Genomic DNA, 20406 nt, shown 5'->3' on the forward strand with positions numbered 1-20406 from the left:
ATTTCATGTGTTATTAAGTTATGCCTATATTGATTCCCAATGAGTCGCGCTTTACTTGGCACATTGATTCGTTCTTCAAAATGTTTGGTTGAATTGTAATATATTGATACAAATATGTTATAATAACACACAATATGCAAGAAAAATTATATATGTAAGACGAATTTCATAAAATGCAGCAAAGACAAATTAGCGCCCGGAGCCGATTGTGACGAAGATAATTCGTACATATTTTCCTACAATAAACTATGCATTCGTCTTTTTAGTAAGTGTTCGTGTGTCGTATGAATCGATATCACTGCAGGAATTTCAAATGAACCGTTAAACTAAATTTAGATTCACATCGTACATGCATGATATACATGCTGGCGAATTTGGCTGTACAGCACTTTTCGATTTCAGAATTAAATATCTGGCTTATTTAGCATTTTTCGACACATGTTCTTCTTAATTTTTATTTTAGTTTATATTGAAATATATGTATAATAAGTTTTTTTTATACATTTTATATTAATTAATAAATATATGACAAAATCGTATACACCCGCTTTAACCGAAGTGTCCTTTCTCGGGAATCTAAGTGTATGCAACTTCACGAATACCACATATTAAACAATACTCTATCTTCGTTTATATTTTATTGAATACTATTTAAAAATTTGAAGCACAATGATTACTCTTCATCCTGGAATATCAAACAAGTTCGTGCAATATTTCTAAGAAGTTTTATTGTGTTGAAATGTTTACTGTTCATCCATTTCATGATGTTTTTCGATCCAATTTCCTAATTTTTGGGAAAAATCTACCAATAGAAAAGGATACAACATTCATCAACTCGACCATGTGCCTTGTCTAAAAACACTAATGTTTAGGAAATAACATTTAAAAAATATCGAGGAACTAAGCTCCCTGTTATCGAAGTGCCAAAGATTATCGAAGTATCCGCATTACCAGCCTGAATTGGGCAAACGGAGCTCAGAAACCGCAAAAAAGTATTAACTTAGTTTTCTAAGCCCAATTTTTGTCATGAGGCATGAACCCGGACGCCACCTCTTTCACCCCTCTGACCCCAAATCCCCATCCATCATGTTTACAGTGTATATAATGTATTTCATCAATACCTAAGGAGTTTGTTTCCAAAAAGTTTGTAGTCTGATCGATATCATCATAGCAAATTCGATCGAACATACATGCATTTCAAGACGATCAAGTTGTACAAGGGACATTAAGGTCATTAGAGCAGTCCATGATGTAGAGTCCGAATGGGTAGTAGTTAATGATACCGCAGTCGGTAATATTTCTATCCATTTCAATAATAATTGCGGCCTAAAACACGACTGCTTTTAACAACTTTGTTTGATGCTCCTGAAATCGGTCAATGTTGTTAATTTAAAAATGCAACCAAAGCTTTTTATACGTAAGCCGCGCATGCTCGCTAAGCATGGAAACGGTTTTGTAAAGCAATATTTTGTACAGTTTCTTTTAGGTGATTCAGCACTTGAAAACGTGTTGCTGGGAGCTTCCTATATCCAAGATTATTCACATGTTTTCTATATGGGGTGAGTCTTGGTACAAGTTATTGATTGTTGATAAGTCATGATGAACTAGAAGATCAATAAAATACTATTGGCTCATATTTTTAACAGAATCAACATTTCTCGTCTTATGTGAGTCTTCGACTTCGATAATTGCAAAATAAAATTAAAAACTACAAATTATATGTTAGCACGTGCACGATTTATCAATTTGGTCAATACTTTATCAAGACCGACTTAAGTTCCTGACTTGGAATACCATTAAATGAAAGTGTCATTTTTCTCGTCCTTCATGTAAACAAGAAATACAATTCTCTTCTAAGGATGTAAAATTATCAAAAGGTTTGATTGCTTAAAATTGAGAACAACAAGTAAGCATGTTTTTGAATTATTTTATTACAACCCGGATATGGACTGGAATAATACATTTTTCTTGCTGCGTGTGTAACATAAAATAAGAAGGGATGCAACGAGTAGCCGAAAATCTTACCAAACATTTTGAAGTACGGTTACAATGAAATGGTTGATTTCGGTTTCCACTCGTAAAATTCGAATAGGGTCAAGTATGTCAAAATAATGCTTATTTTCAATATTTAATGCAGCATAATGTATATTCTTATAAATTTAACGCTCAAGTACAATGAATAAAATTGAATAATTTGTTCTGTCAATAACGGGTTGCCGTAAATACACGCCAATAGTGTTTTAACATCAGTAATGTAAACATGGTTACGTAAAAATCAAAATATGTTTTATCAAAGGCCTACAAACAGGTTTAAAAAATAGATTTAGTTATTAATTTCCATTATATATTTTAAATGTTTAAATTGCTGTTTTTACGCATGAATAAATAGATAAATTCCTGTCAAAACAAACGAAATGGGGACTGACGAACCGTTCTAATCTTAATGAAAACTAAGTGATGTTCAAGCACTATTATGCGCTTGAGAAATTTTTTGATTGCTTTTCCTAAACAGTTTAATTAAGGCATGAGTACAAAGTCATAATTGGCAGAACGAATAATTATCTCAGTTTGTTTCATTTTTACTTTGATACTGAATGTTTTATGGAAACTTGAAATCAGTTGTGCTGTTTTTCGCTTGTTTTTAGTATTGTCATTATTATGTTTTAATTACTTTTTACACTTATTTTTTAACCCATAGCGTCTAGAAAAAAGGCCATAACAAACAGCGTAGAAGCTGTTTGCTTAAAGGAATTTCTGTAAGAAATATTCTAAATATAGAAATAAATATACTAGACATCCCTTATTTTGGAAATAAATTTACCCAATTTAGAAGGATGGGAGATTCCACTAGGCATAAATGGGTTAATCGTTTTATGCCAAAGGTTGACACATATAACTGAACAGCTTTAAAACTTTTGCATGAGAAACAACTATTGGGTACGAAATTAACAATCTTATATAAAACTCACAACATATAAAGTCGAATAACAACGCTAAGATCTTTTAAATAGATATAAGAGGTACAATCACTCTGAACGTGTGTGTTGTAGATTTATTAATAATCTTGAAATGGAAGTGAAAGTTGTAATATACTTATATATTTAACTATCCGACCCGAAAATACCCGACCATACCCAAACCGAGAGAAAATCGCCACACGTTGCATCCCTAAAAACAACAGTAAAAGCAAGAGCTACATTGTTTCGTAATACGCACAGGTACACACAGATATACAGGTTAAATATGTAATATTAATTTGATAAACATACTTTCAACAGAACGCATTCAAGTGTTTGCCAGTGGATAGACAAGTCACTATGATTTTTTTACTAGCACAAAATTAAGTTTAATGGCTCATTTTCATCATATTAACAGTGCATCTAACATTTGACGGCCAATCGCAAACTTTATATATCGAATTAAAATAAAGAAAGTTTCCACAGCTGTTGGTGAAGAGCGCGTTGCCATGGCACTGGTAGTAGTCATGACAACTAGATTGTGATGGGTAAAAGCCGTCCGCAGCTCCAGCACAGATGTTGTCCGGGTTGTCGTCATCTGAAAGTCGTTCAAAGCCTTGATGCTGCAGTGTTAACATGGTAAGCGTGTTCATGAAAGTTCAATTGATAAAATGTAACAGTCCGTTACACGCATTCTGAGGAAATGATAGCGGAAGATAATTCGTTAATTCAAATCACATGCTAGTGATTTTATTACTGAACGAACTAAAACCTTTCAGACGATGGCGTGTACATACATTTTTTGCTACAAAAACAGTTCTAGAATAAATACGGTTTGTAGACTTAATTGAACAAAATCTTTCAAACAATGCAGTGTACATGTAATGCTATCATCCTTCGCAAACAGCTGTATGTACAATGTAATAAAGATGCGGCAGTCGAACTGAACAGAATGATGCAAAATATTTATTGCCTCCCCCAACCCCCTTCCACAACCCGACTTGCAGCAAAGTCGGGCCGGTTACCTTGACATTTGATATCTTAATAAGAAAATCATTAAGAATCATCCTTTAAAACGACTAGTCATCATATTAGTTTATATGAGCCTTAGCATTTTGTAGATATTTAATGGAAACCATTGTCATGTTACAAGTCCAGGTGACCTTGGCCTTTGATCTGTTAACACCAAAACCAAAAAAGATCTGTCTTCCAGCAGAAGCAACCAATATACAAATGTAGAGTATCATAGGTAAAAGTGTATTCTTGATATTGAACAGAAACCATTAGAAGCCCTCGTGCCATTGACCTTTGACCTCCTGACCTAAAAATCCAAAATGCATACAGTAGTTTTTTTCAGCCAAGTAATTACTATGCCAATCTACATTATCGAAGATCAAAGCGCTAGTAAGATACAGTTCCAAAACGAATTTCATGTTACACGCCCATATGGTATTTGCCGAAGTGACCTAAATATCAGTAGACGCTCTTTCAATGTGCATCATCATTGGTCAACGCATTCTCGTGCTGAAAACTATTTTCTTAAACAAACCTCTTTGACCTTGATCTTTGACCTATTGACCCCAAAATCGATAGACGTCTCACTTTCCTCTCATGTAACCATCATACCATTTTGCCTGAATAATACTAACTCCAGACTACCTACGCAAACAATCGATCGTCAAAAAACGATAAGCAAAACATACTTCCACAACTTGTCTAAATTCTATAAAGGGACATGTTCACAGATTATAGGATTTGGAAATATTTCATAAAAAGTATTTACTCATATAACAACTACATTTTGGAAAAGTTTGAATTAAGATAACAGCAATCATAAAAACAAGACTAAAATTACTCCCCATAGATTTAAAAAGCCGAGACCTTTTGGATCAAAAGTAAATGCGGACAGGCTATTGTTAATAACAAGCGTAAAATTATAAATGCAAAGCGAAACAAAGGCGTTATTTTTTACTGTTTTCGATTGGCAACTATGCATAGAAAAAGCGCTCGTTTTGATTAACCCTGATATGTTACATTTTAAACATGATACATAATTCTTGTTTGAACCTACGACAATTTATTTGAAAACGTCATAAGACACATCTACAAAAGAAAAGAAAAATAACAGTTAGTGGAATTTGCAAGCATGCGCATGACACAAAACAATATCAAAGCGCTGAAAGCATTAAAGTTATTTATGTGTAAACATAGAGCACTGTAATATCGAACTTAAAACTAACATCGGTTTTCAAAACCACAGTGCGTTCGCGTTTTGGTCATCACCACATTGCGTTATAGTAGTAAATATATAGAGTAAAACAAAACGAGCTTTGGTAATGCCTAGAACATCCTTGTTTGGCAGTTCTGATATAATTATCATGGTGGTCTTCATTGTCATCATCGTCGTTGGCATAGATCAACATACTGTTCATAATCATAATCAGAAGAATAATACTCATCATTATCATCATCAAATTCATGATCATCGTTTTATGATAACGTCAACAAAAACATAATCCTCATCATGTTCATAGTTAACATCAGAATTATATAAATTAACATCAATATAGTCAGCAGCATTTGTCTTCTCGAAAGATAATCAATATTGTAACCATCGATCAATATCCATGCGCTATGATTAATGAAATATCTGGAGAACTTGTGTCTAGTAACTTAATAAATGCTTTGAACCATGAGATTAATAATTTTGTAATGATTATTTATATTTAGTGCATTATATGCGGATAATGGTGTTAACATTATAATACGATGGCGGTAAAGATGAGTATGGAGACAGTTGAGGTGATAGAGGTGTTGTTAATTTAAACAATAATGGTGATGGGTAAAGTTTTCGTAGTTGTTGCTGTTGTTGATGATGGTGCTGTTTTGCGACAGATCATGATGGGGATGAGGAAAATTATTATTAGAATATAAGGAAGATATAAAGAAGAATGATTATTTATAACTTAGTTGTCAGATACAGCCGTGATGCTGCTACTATTTCCTTCATCAGGTGGGTCCATATTCATCGGACGTTTCGGCACTGTCCCACTACGTCCTCCAATGGTGTGCCGACCGGAAGTGATCAATTTCCGGCCAGGAGATAGTAAGCCTCCGCTACACTTCCTCATCTGCCAGGTCTCGGTGGCCAGTCTCTAGTCGACTGCCCTGTGTCCCCCTATCCACTTCTCCTCTCTCTTCCGCCATAGCCACAAGGAAGCCGACTCCGTTTCACGTGCAACAACCGATATGGCCCGTTTCCGGACCTGTCCTGTAACCCCCAGTCTGCTGAAAGTGCGCCACAGTGATTGCGCTGGGAAACCTCTGCAGCCCACCTTCACTCGAAAACACCATGCCTTCCAGCCTTTCTCTGTGCAGGTATCTGTGAGGGCCTGGTACTTTTCGCGCTTCCGTTCGAAGCTCTCTTCAATCCGCTCCTCCCATGGTACTGTGAGCTCCACCATCACAACCTGTTTTGATGCAGCTGACCACAGTACTATGTCGGGTCTCTGGTTTGTCACGGTGATCTCCTGTGGAAAACTTGAGCTGTTTCTTCAAGTCTGCTTCCATTCTCCAATCTGTTGCCGTTCCAAGAATCCCACATGCGCGTTAGGCCTTTGCCCCTTCTTCTCCGGCTCTGACAAAGGAAATGAATGAGGGGCCTTTGTTGGTCGTCTTCTGCGCTTTTCGTGCTTGATCTAGATGATCGGGGATTGAAGCAAGAACCCTGTCGTGACGCCATCTGTATCTGCCATCAGACAGGGCTGTCCTGCATGAGCTCAGGACATGTTCCAGATTCGCTGGTCTTCCACAGAGCTTGCAATCTGGCTTTTCGGCAAGACCCCAAGTCACTAGGTTTGTTGGACTTGGCGGCACGTCGTAGACAGACTTGAGCAAGAAACTAAGTCTGTCGCTTTCCATGGTCCAGATCGCATTCCATGTAAGCTTTCTCTGGGGTACTCCCTCCCAGTTCAGCCATTTACCCTGTTTCCGTAGGGTAACAGCTCTGGTGAGCCTGGATTCTTCCTCCATTCGAAGAACCTCTTCCTGCACTTGGATGCGTCGGTCTATTGCACTGGCTTTGCTCCACTGCGAACGGGTGACGCATCCGAAACCTAGTCGTCCGTGTGCGACATTTCCGACAATGTCGCTGTGCCGAAGACGAGCCTCAGCCTCTTCAACTGCCTTGTCAGCCCTCCACTTTCTCCCGGTGTTGACCTGCACTCCTGCTTCTCTAACCTTCTCATCACTACTGTCTCGTAGCATAATGACTTTCCGAGCCTTTGTGACCTTGTATTCCTCCGTCAGTGATCTGAGAGGTATCTGCAGCTTGCTGCCAGTGCAGTACAAACCGAGGCTGGTGAAACTCTTTGGCACCCCCATCCACCTCCTGAGGAATGAATTTATTGTCCTCTCCATTGCTTCCACTGTTGATGACGGTACACTGTACACCAGCAGCGGCCACAATAGGCGTGGTAGGATGCCATGTTGGTAAATCCAGGCCTTGAATTTTCCTGCCAGACCACACTTGTCCACATCTTTCAACCAGTTCTCCATTTGCACTACCGTGTCTTTGATACTCTGTTGATCATTGAGTGAGTCTCGAAACCACTTCATTTCATTTAAAGCTAAATGTTTAGAGCCATGTCATCATAATAAATGTAAAAGTCAACAGATGCAGCGTTTTGTCAATAAATCATATAAGCAAGTAACATAATGAGTGTTAAATCATTCAAATTCGGTTTGGTAATGCACATTTGGTAGACGTTTTACATATTTTAATATATAATATCGTTGATGAATTGATTGATTGAGTGATGTATCTTATCAATTTCATAAATACATATTGATTTGAAAAATATACACGACCCGTTCATTCATATATATGCAGAATATTTTACAGACTCACTTATGAAGAAATAATGTATGAAGAACGTCTGTATACAATTTGTATATGCAGTGATAACATGTTACTTTAATCCTTACAGTAGATTGAGTATAAGTTGACTTTTTGAATAACAACTAGTAATTGATTGACCTGTTTATCTACTCACTGTTTTAATAGTGTAGGTGCTTGATTACAGGACAATAGAACTAACCGTTGAATGTATACTAAGTTACATTGGGGAGTTAACAGGTTGCAGAAAATTAGTGAAATAAGCGGTTATATGTTAGAGCCAGGTGGCAGGCAGTTTCGAGATGTTTGATGCTATCGCAACTAAAGGCATGCTATCAAGCAAAACAATAAGGTAAGCAGGAAGAAGGACTTTGTGGAATGAACTGGCGCGGTTAAAGGAGGTGCTACAGGCTACACTTGCTCCGCCGCTTACCGAGCGCTTATGGCCTGGAACCGCAATTAACATTGACCGTCCAGTCACATAAGCCAATAGTGGTGCTCCATTTCGTTCCAGTCGGACATGTGTGTAGTTCGGTCCGCCCATGTGCACATTTGTAGTACTTCGCACAGTTGTTCGGGTCTTCATACAAACCTTCGCGCTTGTTTTGGCAGAAGGACATTACTAAAATCAAATATATAACACAGAAGTAGTTTCACTCCTTGCACGGGCAATAAGCGGCTGTCCGGTCAGCGCAATGGTAAGCGCACGTGCTTTAAAAATATTAGCTTCACGTACTAGTTCAATATCCGCTCCCGGTAAACGTGAGCTAGAAGGGTGGTCATCCTAACGGACAGCGGGATTACATCCGGATAATCCACCTCTCAATAGAGAACAGCATCACAACAAGCTGAGGTTAAAACTACGTAGCTGTTAATTGCAACAAACATTAGAAATTCGTCCCAACTTTCGTGAGCCTAGTAAGGTAAGAGTAAAGGGACAAACTCCGAGTCCTTACATAATGCATCCCATAGCATGGAAGGACCGTATAGACTTTAAAATACTCACACGGCGAACAATAAGCATTTGTGCAACGCAGAATTAATGGATCGAAACGAAACTTAAATATTAACCCTCCCGAAAGCAAGGTAAACATCGAGGTTTACTAACCTCTGGGTTCCGTCTTGGCCGAGCAGTCCACGTTTGAAGCCCAGTCGCAGTTGTTGATTGCTGGATTGAACAAAAGACCGGTCGCACAGAACATCACGCGGTTGACTCCCGCGTGGCAGTTCACAAATGCGGTGCAGTCACCTGGGTGTTGGTAAATGCCATCGGCCTTGTTGGCGCAGAAATCTGGAGGTTACAAAGACTTGAGAGCACGAGTCCGTTTATGTATATATTAATAGAATGATCGTTTTTGGATACCTTGTGTTTGTTTTGCAACTTGCCTTAACGCTCTTTGCAAAACAGTACATTTGTAGTACCAATGCACCGAGGTCGTGGTTATATTATATAATGCACAATACAGGTACATTCCATCAAAAGCTAATCGCTGTCCTACCGCCAACATATATCCTACCCAATAATCCTTTACGTATTTTCATGCGTACAGTATTTTACTTTAACCAAGACTACGTTTTTACTTCAAAACAAACGTTCGCCCGCCTCGGCATTTATTTTAAGGAAACGATTTTTGACGATGCTGCTTCAGCGAAGCAGCTCATGTAAGTTATCATACCATGAAAAATTCTTCACAATGGCGACCTTTGTAAAAAACAGAGCCAGTCCGATTGAGTTAGCTAAATTTTCTCAATCGGCATACCTCGCTGATTATCATTCATAAAGGTAAATGCAGCTTGGTTCTCGTCCTCTTTAAAATTTATCGAGAGGTACGGGACAGGAACCAGACACGAAATTGCCAGGTGGCACTTTCAACGCTGTGACGCTGGTAAAACCCCAAATGTAGTTATTTTTAGATTTAATCGAGAATTTAACCCGCCTCCCAGTTTCGCTGAATGGGTCAAGTTCCCCACGGGTACTACTTCCACGTACCCCCATTTTTTTTCGTACCCATAAATTTTCACAACCATTTTATTTCGTACCCAATTTTTTTCGTACCCAAATTTTTGTTTCGTACCCAATTGTTTTTTTCGTACCCAATTATTTTTTCATACCAAATTTTTTTTCGTACTCAATTTTTTTTTCGTATCAAACTTTTTTTTGGCATGATGTTTTCGTACCCAAAATTTTCTCCAATTTTTTTTTCGTACCCAAATTTTCGTTCCCACATACACAATTGTAATGATGTAGATAAACTTGAAATTGGTGCTTTTATATCAATCCTCTTCAAAAGCATCGTCACACCAGTTCTGTCAGTACTTTGATTTTACATTACATTGATCAGTTCATTGTTTGTGTTTATTTCCAAGATTAATAGGCGAAATAATTAATCGAATGTATATAATTTCTGGAATATAAAATAAGTAAGGAGTAACGAGACCGTGTATTAGTTTCGTTGGCTGCGCCTCTTATGCCAGACGACTTACAACATAATACGGCTGCTAAAGCTCGCCAGCATTGACCTGCTACTCGTGAACTCGATTTGCATGAATACCATGCTTGAATTGTATTCCTTCAGTTTAGTTAAAACCTATTTATTTTAGCTCGATTGCATAGAAAGTAATTCCTACTTATTTGAAATGCTCTCAAGTCCGTTTCCTGGGCCTAGAACCAGTACTTGGTGTCTATATGGGAGATCGAAAGAACGCTCCCACAGCGGGGATCGAACCCGTGACCTCCCGGCCGCTAGGCGGACACCATATCCATTACACCACGGCGACCTTAAAGACCGGCCGCACAGTCTAACTCCGTTTAGATCTTTTCGGATACCGTGTTTATGATTTTGCCATTTGCCTTAACGCACTATGCAAACAGTGCATATGCAGTGGCCTTGTACCGAGGTCATGGTTATCCGAAGCATAATAAAATGTACACTGCATGTCCAATCATTCCATTAAATACCTATTTTGTTTGTACCTCCAATAGATGTTCTACTAAACGATCTTTTATGAGCTACTGCATTCGCGTATTCAACGGACCACTTTTTGTATACTTGTTTTACTTTGAAACAAACGTTCCAGTCCGGCCCAGCGATAGTTGAACAGTCTGGTAAGGATCTTCGCTGACCGCTATAAAGTCATGCACGGTTTTATTTGAAGGACAGAGCCTAACCGTACCATCGAATGGCGCGTATCCATTTAAACTTCATAAACTTACTAAAATAGCACGTACATCAGCGGTTTCGATAAATACTAGTACCTTAATTTTGAAGATAAAAAGTGCTACCTGCGGGCAGTTTAGTTGGACCAGTTGTGGGCTTCACCGTCGTCGTTTTCTGTGTCGTGGGCGCTTGCGTTGTCGGTTTCTGTGTCGTGGGCGCTTGCGTTGTGGGTTTCTGTGTCGTGGGCGCTTGCGTTGTGGGTTTTTGCGTCGTAGATGTTGATGGTCCTTGGGTTGTTTGAGTACTGCACGAACATACAAAAACCATCAAGGATCGAGTTTTACATAAATAAATATATATTCATGTCTTTTTTTAAAGATATTATTGTTAACCGTTGTTCCTACAGCAGCATGACCTACTTGCACTCAACGTTGGACGCCCAATCGCAGTACTGCCTCTGCTGGCTCCACAACAGACCGGCGGCACACTGATGAACATGGGCCACACCCCATACGCAACGGATGTAACGTGAGCAGTCGGTAGGATGCGGGTAGTAACCGTCATTCACCCCGCTACAATCTGGAATACATTTAATATTGAAAAATATGTTAAGCGTATGAATGTATTTTAAAAATTATAATTTAAGTTTCTGCACACTTCCGGTCAGAAGTCGGAAAATGTATGTGTATTTGTTGTATTAAAGTATGCATCATAGAAATGATATACTTTACATTACGATAGCAGTAAGATCGTGAACAGCTTCTTTATAATGTCGAATTTATATGTTTAAAATCAATTTTAATTGGAGGAATAGTTACAAATGAGAATTACATTTAAAAATGCAACGTTGTGTATTTGAAATCAATGGCGTTTTTTGGCTCGAATTAAGTTTGAATGTGGATTTAAAAACAACTGTCAGTGGCTTTTGCACGAACCTCCACCTGGTCCCGCGGTAGGAGCCGCAGTTGGGGCACCAGTGGAAACTGTGGTTGATGGCGGGCGTGTAGCCGTGGTCGTCTCGCCCGGGCGTGTGGTAGGCGCTGTAGTAGGCGACACGGTTGATGGTGGACTGTAGCCGCCAAGTACCTCCTCCATCAGGGACATCAGCGGATACGGGCGGTCGGAGGAGCTGCACGTCTGCTGGAAGTCGTCAAGGTCCATGTTCCAGATCATTGCGCCGCCATAGCCTTGTTCGCGGATGTACTCCAGCTGTGTTGGTAACAGACAGTCGATGTATGAGAAGGCTTTTAAATTTCATTTGGCTTTTATCAGGATAAAATCCTAACAAACAGAGTACAACTATTATGCGTAATAATATTGCTTATTTCTGTAATAACAAATATATCAATTGAATAAATGTATATTCAAATACCATAAACTTTTAGCTATTTATACCTTTATAATGAAGCTCTGTTTGTCATCATAGCCTACCCACGTGCTTCCTTGTGTGGCGTATGGTACAAGGTGTTCCGAATGCCAGTGACGCACTGCGCCGTTTTGCAACATTAAGCACACCTGAAACACGGTCACATTGTCGTGTTTTACTTGCGAGTTCCACTTTATGTCTGTATGAAATTTTATACAGCGAAGAGTTAAACGTGTGTCTCAGCACTCCGTACAAATTAATTGTCTAAGCTCACAAACGTTGGGGCGCATTTTGAATTGAAGCTTCAATTTCCAGCTATTTTGTTTTTACTAAAAGATATAAGTAATCAATATTGGTGTAACCTTATGCTGTGCGAGGTACACCTGAGTGCCCGGGTGTCGGTATGGAGACCACTAACCAATCTTACATGCGTCCGGAGGCGGGGATTAAGCGCAGTCGCATTGTTGAGAAGCGCATGTATCAACCACTGCGCTTACCGGACAGCCAATTAACATTTATGAAAGAAGGCTTGACATTGAATATCGAATTTCACGATATAGCAGGATGCATCACGCTATCCGCATTTTACAAGCCCGACGCACCTCGTAATAAGCGAGGAAGCCGGCCTCCATAGTATAAGGTCCGGTCGGCGCAGGATCGGTGGTAGGGGCTCCCATGCCGTAATTGGCCTGATTGCTCAGTCGGAAGGAACGCCCGTACGTCGCCAGACCGATGATGAGCTTGGACTTTGGGCAACCTTTCTGTACCCAGTAGCGGGCCGCCCAATCCTGAAACACGATAGGCGAAATTATGGCCGCTAGTATTAAAGCTTTTTATTTATTAATGTATAAGTGTACCGTCAATCACTGGAATAAAGACGAAGATTTTATTTAATAGACTGGTCGCAATTTCCATTTCAATCTATTTTTGCATTTATGTAAGCGACCGAAACACAACTGTTTTAGTAGCAGTCATCTTGCGCTTGATCCGACAAAGCACAGCCTCAAATATGAGAGCAACAGCTTCATCAAAACTCATTTTACTTAGAGTAAACCGTTATTCAATTATAGCTCGCCAATATGAACCAGTGACCTTTGTCAAGTTTGTGCATTCTTATATCGAAATACCGTAAACGTAAAAACTAACGGTGAATACATATTTGTCCGTACTCAAGGCCATTCAAATCGAATAAAGCGCGCCTCACTCAGTGTACTTGTGCAAAACGAGCACGAATAAAACTGAATTGAAATGTAGGCAACAATTCAAACGCATAATTTATGCTAATAGAGTTCACGAATGCCAGTTGACGAACTGTATAAGTAACATTGACATTGACCAAGACCAATCGACGAAATGCAAGCGAGACATATAAACTACGTACTAAAGTTATAGTGAAATGCCTCAATCCCAACTCAAGTTATTAACCTTAAAGGTATTTTCTCTATTTGCTCTATATTCGAAGTTTCATTATACTAGGCCTATGCTAACGAATGTTATACTGTTATATATGTTATACTTAATAAACCGTAAAACAATTAGTTGACGCTGTCCGCCCGCCATACCGTAATCTCATAACCTGAAAATTACCAGGATTATCATCATTGTCAAAAACCTGGTTAAAAAATGAAATAGTAAAGCAATACAAATAAAGAATATAAAGACATGTATGGCATTCAAACATTAATCAATCGCCTGTTCAATAATGATTGACACGTGCGGACACGTCGCCTCTCTCCTCATACCAAGTTGAGTTGCGCCTGTTCCCCGCTCTCGTCAGCCCGGGCATACAGGGGAGCGTTGTGTCCAGTGAACGTCTCCCAGGCGCCATGCAGGTCGTACGACATCAGGTTGATAAAATCCAGCAACCTGTCGAATATGGTTATCATGATCACAAAAGGCTTAAAAAGATACACAAATTGATAGTGTTTTTAAGTTGTTAAAGTTGTGGCTGCTGCAGCTGTTGATGTTATGACAGCTTGATAATGTGTATATAGTTTCCAAAAACATATTTCGCCACCCAGTTCAGTGAACACGCATACCTCGCCATTTCCGGGATGTCGTACGCTGGGTCGATGGTCGCCTTCCCGGCGCCGACGGCGGCGGTAAGAAGAAGACGCGGCCTTCCCGACTGAGCGGCGTCAGCATTGAACTCCGCGAGAATGTCCTATTATAAAAAAAGCATGTTCCATAAAGATATGACATTTTTCCTTATCTACATAACTTTTAGAATTTCGTCTACGTTTAAGACACATTGGAATATAAGGTTATCATGAAATCTCTTCAAGTATGCATTCATACATGTTGACCCGTGAAATAAGTATTCCTCTCTTATGTTTGATTTAAGAGCAAAGTTTCCAGTTTAAAGTAATAGTTCCTCGATAATTGTTGACATTTGCCTTATCACAATGGAAATTTATTTGTACCATTCCAGGCATATGTTCTATATTTTATGTTTTAAAAAGTATTTTGTATTACGCATCTGTAAAACCATAACGACATAGACAAATCGTATTTGTTTTAATTGTAATTGATAGAAAATGTCAGTTTTCTTGATTATTCGCGATAAAATTGTGTTTAAATGCATTACGATTTTTTTAACAAAAGTAAAATACCTCAATATTCTCAGCGCTACGAAGGTTTTATTTGAACATCACTACGCCTACGTTTTGCTCTGCAGATGATATGTGCATCATAATTTTCGTTTGCTTTTAATCAGGGCCACGGGTATAAACAATAAATAACATAAGCACTGCTGATTTGTGGCTATAATTTCTTAACATCGCGTTCACAACAACATTCGTAAGTCCGTTTTGGATTTTAAACGATATTTTTTCTCATTTGAGATTACAACAACACAGTACAACAAAGTATGGTTATTATATACCTGAATTGCAGCAGTCACTGCGTCATATGTTTTTAATATAAATACACGTATAACTTTCTTTAAATTTTATATAAATTTAGTATACAAACAAATATAATTTATGCATTCAATGATAACGTGTTAACATGATTTAAGTGTATAAATAAATATATTGCTAGTGTAAGTGTGGAAACAAATTTGGAAAGCATACAAGCATACCAACGCCCTCCATTTGTTGTCCTCCTTGTATAACGCTTGTGTCAGACAGAAAAATTCCGACAGACAGACTGATAACTATTCGTTTAGTTGGGTGAAACGAATTTCGTTGTAAAATAAATTTGTTTTATAAAAACATCAAATGTTAGTCATGCATATTTTCAATTATGTTCAGTTTTATTTATTAAAATAGATTTTGTTCATGTATAAAACGCAACGGAATCATTGATGCAAGTAACAGTTGTCTTGAAAAAATTTGCGGCCATACAGTCCTTATTTTTTCTGATTAAAAAAATGAACAAAATAAGATTTTTTTCCGAAATGTCTTCGTTCAAACTAGAGATAAAAATACATATATTTGGTATGTGTATGTCTGGCTCATTCGTATGTTATAAAAACAATTACATTAAACTTTGGTGACGAATAAGTGTATATTAAACAGGCAAGGATAAATTAAATGGAAGTGCATGTAAACAATATTGTTTTTATATGGGTTGTTAACTTTTTTAATTTTCCGTATTGTTAACGCTATAAAGTTTAAAAAATTCAATTCTTTGACTTTATCAACACAAACCTTGATCCAGCTGATGAAGTTGACCTTGTCTGCAGGCGGGCCTCCCCTGTTGGCCGGGTACTCCCAGTCGAGATCGAGGCCGTCAAATCCCCACTGTCTCAGGAACGACGTCGCGTGCACAGCAAACTGTTTCCGTAGGGCAGAATCGGCCACGAGGTTCGAGAACACAGTACTTCCGGCATTCCATCCTCCGATAGCCAAAAGAGTCTTCAGATTCGGGTTTACTTTCTTGAGATTGTTGAACTGTGTATACCTTCAGTTAAAATGCAGTTTATCTAAACCATTTATGCCTAGCTTCTAAAAAAAGGCCTTGGCAAACAGCGTAAACCCAGATGAGACGCCGCATGGAACACAAACAGCAGGGCAACAATGTTACGGTTAGTTAACAATATGATTTATATGTTTACTGAACGGCTGACGAGGCATTCAAAGAATAGCTTTCTTACGGAGTATTTATTACACATTAAAATTTCATTTACTGATAACATAGAGACAAAAAGTGTATATTAATGTGTTAGTGGAACTCCGAATACAATATTGTGTGCGTGCTTCTTTTGAAATCGTACTAATCTAATTAACCTTAGAATACCACTATTGCATGATTAATTTATTCATATTTTATATAATATAATACACATCTGTCCCTTACAACTGATCATCGTTCCACTCATACATGGCGATCTTGTTGTTGTCCAGTTTGGCGAACGAGTAGATCAGATGCGTGCACAGGAACGCGTCGATGTTTCCCGGCGTGTATTTGCCGATACCGGGCCGGTACTGGGACCAGTTGGAATAATAGCATACTCGCTTCCGGGCATCTAAAAGCATTGGTATTGATGATATAAATTAGCAGAAGTTGTAGACAATTATCAAATATTCAATCAAAGCGCTGAAGGCTCTGCATGTGTTCGCTATTGCATTACTTTGGGCACAACTCGCTTTTAGGAATCAAATTTATGTTGTTTTATGTAATTATGCACAACACATTCCAGCAAATGATTGAGAGTATGTCTCAATGCGAATATCGACACTGTAAGTGCACTGTTAGCAAGGTTAGCATCATAAAGCTGTCACAGAGATAAACGATTAGTACTTCAAATGTTACCAAAAGGCCAGTTAATGGGTATAACTTGCAGAACAGCAAATATACAAAACAACAGGTAATCTACAATTAGGGGCAGTTTAGTTTCTTGCACAACAGTTTAGTTTCTTGCACAACAGATTTTACTATAACTACGGTTGCGCAATATGTACATGCTTTATTCGGATATTCGAATTAAAAGGGACTAATAGAAAATACGAGGATAGCAACAAGAAAGAAATGTTATGAGGCAAATACAAATGATTGAACATTCGTTTCCCATTGACTGCACGATAAGAACCAACCGTGAGACCACACCAACCTTTTATCGCGTGATTGTAACGACAAGGAATGTATTGAATTGCGGGTAAAACGGTCCCTATAATTAAACATATGTGTTTCGCCAATAAGATTTGTTTGGAACCAAAAGCTCTAAGATCATTAAAATCGTAAGGTACATTAAATATCACAATTTAAATTTCTTTCAGTCCAGCTTTTATATCGTGTTGTTTGAGATGATTAACTGCATAGATGCCATGAAAAAAACATCCACTACGCTCTGAAATTACTGAACCACGTGCTGGTGTGGTTGCATCATATTTGACTTCTTTTTTATCGATTTCATTGTACACAATTACAATGGGAATAATGTGTACGCATTTGAATTTAAAAGAGTGACGTACAATAAGAGATTTGCAGGCAGGTCAACAGTTGAGCAATGAACTTGATCATGTGCTAGAACCCACGCGCAACACATGCATTTACACACATCACATCAGAAGAAACAACGTTTGCTCTGCTATAAAAAAACATCCAATATACATATGTTAAACTATTAGTTTTCTATTTGTGTTAAGACATTCAACTATATCGGTATATGGCAGGGACCTATATATTTATACCGTTGTACAGGTCCCTGTATACGGGAACTTGAAAAGGTCGGTATTCGGGCTTATGGAATTTAACATACTTGTGTATTGTGGCCTCTCAATGCGATAGCTGCGACTAACAGTGAACAGAGCAATTGCCAACGTAATACTAATTATTCAAGAACGGTTACTAACTTACCCCGGTAGTTTATTTTCAAAGTACGTTGAAGATTAAACAATGTTTTTCACCATTTGGGAATGAGGCGGGTCCCTTTGGACTGGGAAAAATCGCGTCGTTTTGACTAACATTGGGAAATTTGTGTGTTGTTTTTGCTACCATTTTGTTTTAAATTGAGATTAACAGTGTGAGGATAATTATACTTACTAAGGTTAAACTTAAAGAGTTTAATATGAGATAAATTAAATGTTGAAATTTCTAAAAACAAAAAGGCATTTGTTTAACCTATTGGGAATTTTTAGGTTTGGAATAGGCCCCAATAGCGGCCCCAAATTTGAACGAACAATGACACTAGAGTCATTGTGTCACACCGGTCATACTGACAATAACGTAGTGACGTCACCATCTATGTATAGAATGCACTAGAGTAGCAATGATATTGTTTAACTGCCAGTTTTATTTAAATATACTATATTAATTTTAATTTTAATAATGAACAAACGACACCTGTAATCTAGCATGTGCTCTTTATTTATTTTTATTAGAAAACAAATGAACCATTTGGGTAAGTTTGGATAAAATCTATATGCGGGGATATTACGGATAAGAAAATAATGTTTTATATGAAGTTAATGATTTTTTCATTTGTGCAGTTCATCAATTATATATATTTATAATATGTCACCAAAACTTATCGTTTGTTGTCATCAATTTAATGTTTTATGATAAGAAATCAAATGTTTTTCATAGTAATAAATGTATGTGAAGATATACGTTATTTTTGACAATTTTTCTCATTTTTGTCCTTTCTGACATATTTAGGAGATTACCCAAATAAACCATTAACAGCACTGTTGACCCTGGATTTTTATATAATTTTCATATCTGCATAAGATAACTCCAGCTTAGTACCAAAAATTATCACATTCGATTAGAAATATAAAATAACTAAACTGCAATTTACATCCTAAAATGAGTTACATTCACCGTATATAGTGAACATGTTGTCGAAATATCGGATATATATATATAACACTGTTAATGAGATTGCATACTTCTGCTCTACTAATTATATGCATGACATTAACAATCCATTCACACAATACAATATATGAGAAAAAGATGTGATCAATACATGCGTGAGAAGGATGAATAATACGCCTTAGGTAGACCTACAGACCGCGCTGTTGAAACATCCAAGCTCACGGTCATATGTTAGGCCCAACGATGAAGGTTCGTTTACGATTATTGACTTCGATGGCTAAAATAATTTTGCGATTCATTCGCATATTACTCATATAAGTTTAACGTAGGATACGTGTATTAGCGTTCAAATAGGCTTCACTCGTTCAGATTACGTTTTCTTAGCATATCACATTCATCGTCAATAAAAGAGGTATGATAGATAATGCCACTGAAAAGGTACATGACTCACGGCACTTTGATGAATAATAGTTGATGAAGCTTGTGGCTTAAAATGTATTAATTTAAATTGTTTGCAAGTGAACAACTAATCGGCGTGTTTATTAACATCAAAGTAAAGAATTGCTGACCTTGTGCATAGGCTGCAGTCGCAAGGACGGCGAGAGCCAATAGCCACATCATGTTGAGATTTCTGAATGTAGGATCGTCCTTCCGTCAGTTGATTGTTCTTGAGAATAACAAAAAAAAACATGAGTGATACTGTGTATATACTGAAAAAAAACATCATGATCCGTATGCCATAAATATTCGTTGATCCCGAGGGTAGACCGATCAAAGAATGTAAGATCCTTATGAACAATTGTTCTACATGTCAAAACTACGAAGACATTTAACACAAGTTAATCCAGCCAAACTTCCTGCGATTGTTTTGCAATCCAGTTCACTACTTAAAGTGCATTACACTGCGTTCTTAGCTAGTACTTGACATTTCCTACAGATCGCTGATGCAGTTAAGCCTTATGCATACCGATAATATTTTAGGTTGATGATGCGCTAATTTGTATCACACTGAATGTCCGGTGTGTTTATAGTGTTTTTCAGTGATGCTGTATTTTCATAAGCTAACAAGCGGCTAAACTAATACAATATTTGCCGACGCGTAATCAATACCTGATCAAAAGAGTATCTGTTCTTTTATTTCAAAGAAATAAAAAAATGATTTGTATAAGGGGGTTTCGCCATTCAAATTGACTAGTTAACTGGCGTGCGACAAACATGACCGCTTAATGTAAGGCAAATGCACTCCGTATACCGCGGACACAA

The 20406-nt window shown here is 37.8% G+C and overlaps 1 protein-coding gene across 2 annotated transcripts; it reads right to left on the reverse strand.

The window, feature by feature from the left end:
• Positions 1-1911: 1911 nt before the first annotated feature.
• On the reverse strand, positions 1912-19878 carry LOC127866396 (chitotriosidase-1-like). Of its 2 annotated transcripts, XM_052406892.1 has the most exons (13): positions 19713-19878; positions 16681-16849; positions 16032-16284; positions 14418-14542; positions 14121-14244; positions 12981-13166; positions 12408-12527; positions 11948-12221; positions 11432-11591; positions 11138-11316; positions 8963-9145; positions 8288-8476; positions 3321-3555 (listed from the first exon to the last, which is right to left on the reverse strand). In XM_052406892.1, exons 1-12 carry the CDS (start codon positions 19762-19764, stop codon positions 8295-8297), a joined length of 2007 nt encoding a protein of 668 aa, XP_052262852.1. In that variant the 5' UTR covers positions 19765-19878; the 3' UTR covers positions 3321-3555; positions 8288-8294. The 2 variants fall into 2 exon arrangements, with proteins under 2 accessions (XP_052262851.1, XP_052262852.1); XM_052406891.1 differs by lacking the exon at positions 8288-8476 and having other exon boundaries at positions 1912-3555.
• Between the last annotated feature and the right edge of the window lie 528 nt (positions 19879-20406).

The sequence above is a fragment of the Dreissena polymorpha genome, chromosome 2 (assembly GCF_020536995.1).
Source record: "Dreissena polymorpha isolate Duluth1 chromosome 2, UMN_Dpol_1.0, whole genome shotgun sequence".
Classification (NCBI taxonomy): Eukaryota; Metazoa; Mollusca; class Bivalvia; order Myida; family Dreissenidae; genus Dreissena; species Dreissena polymorpha.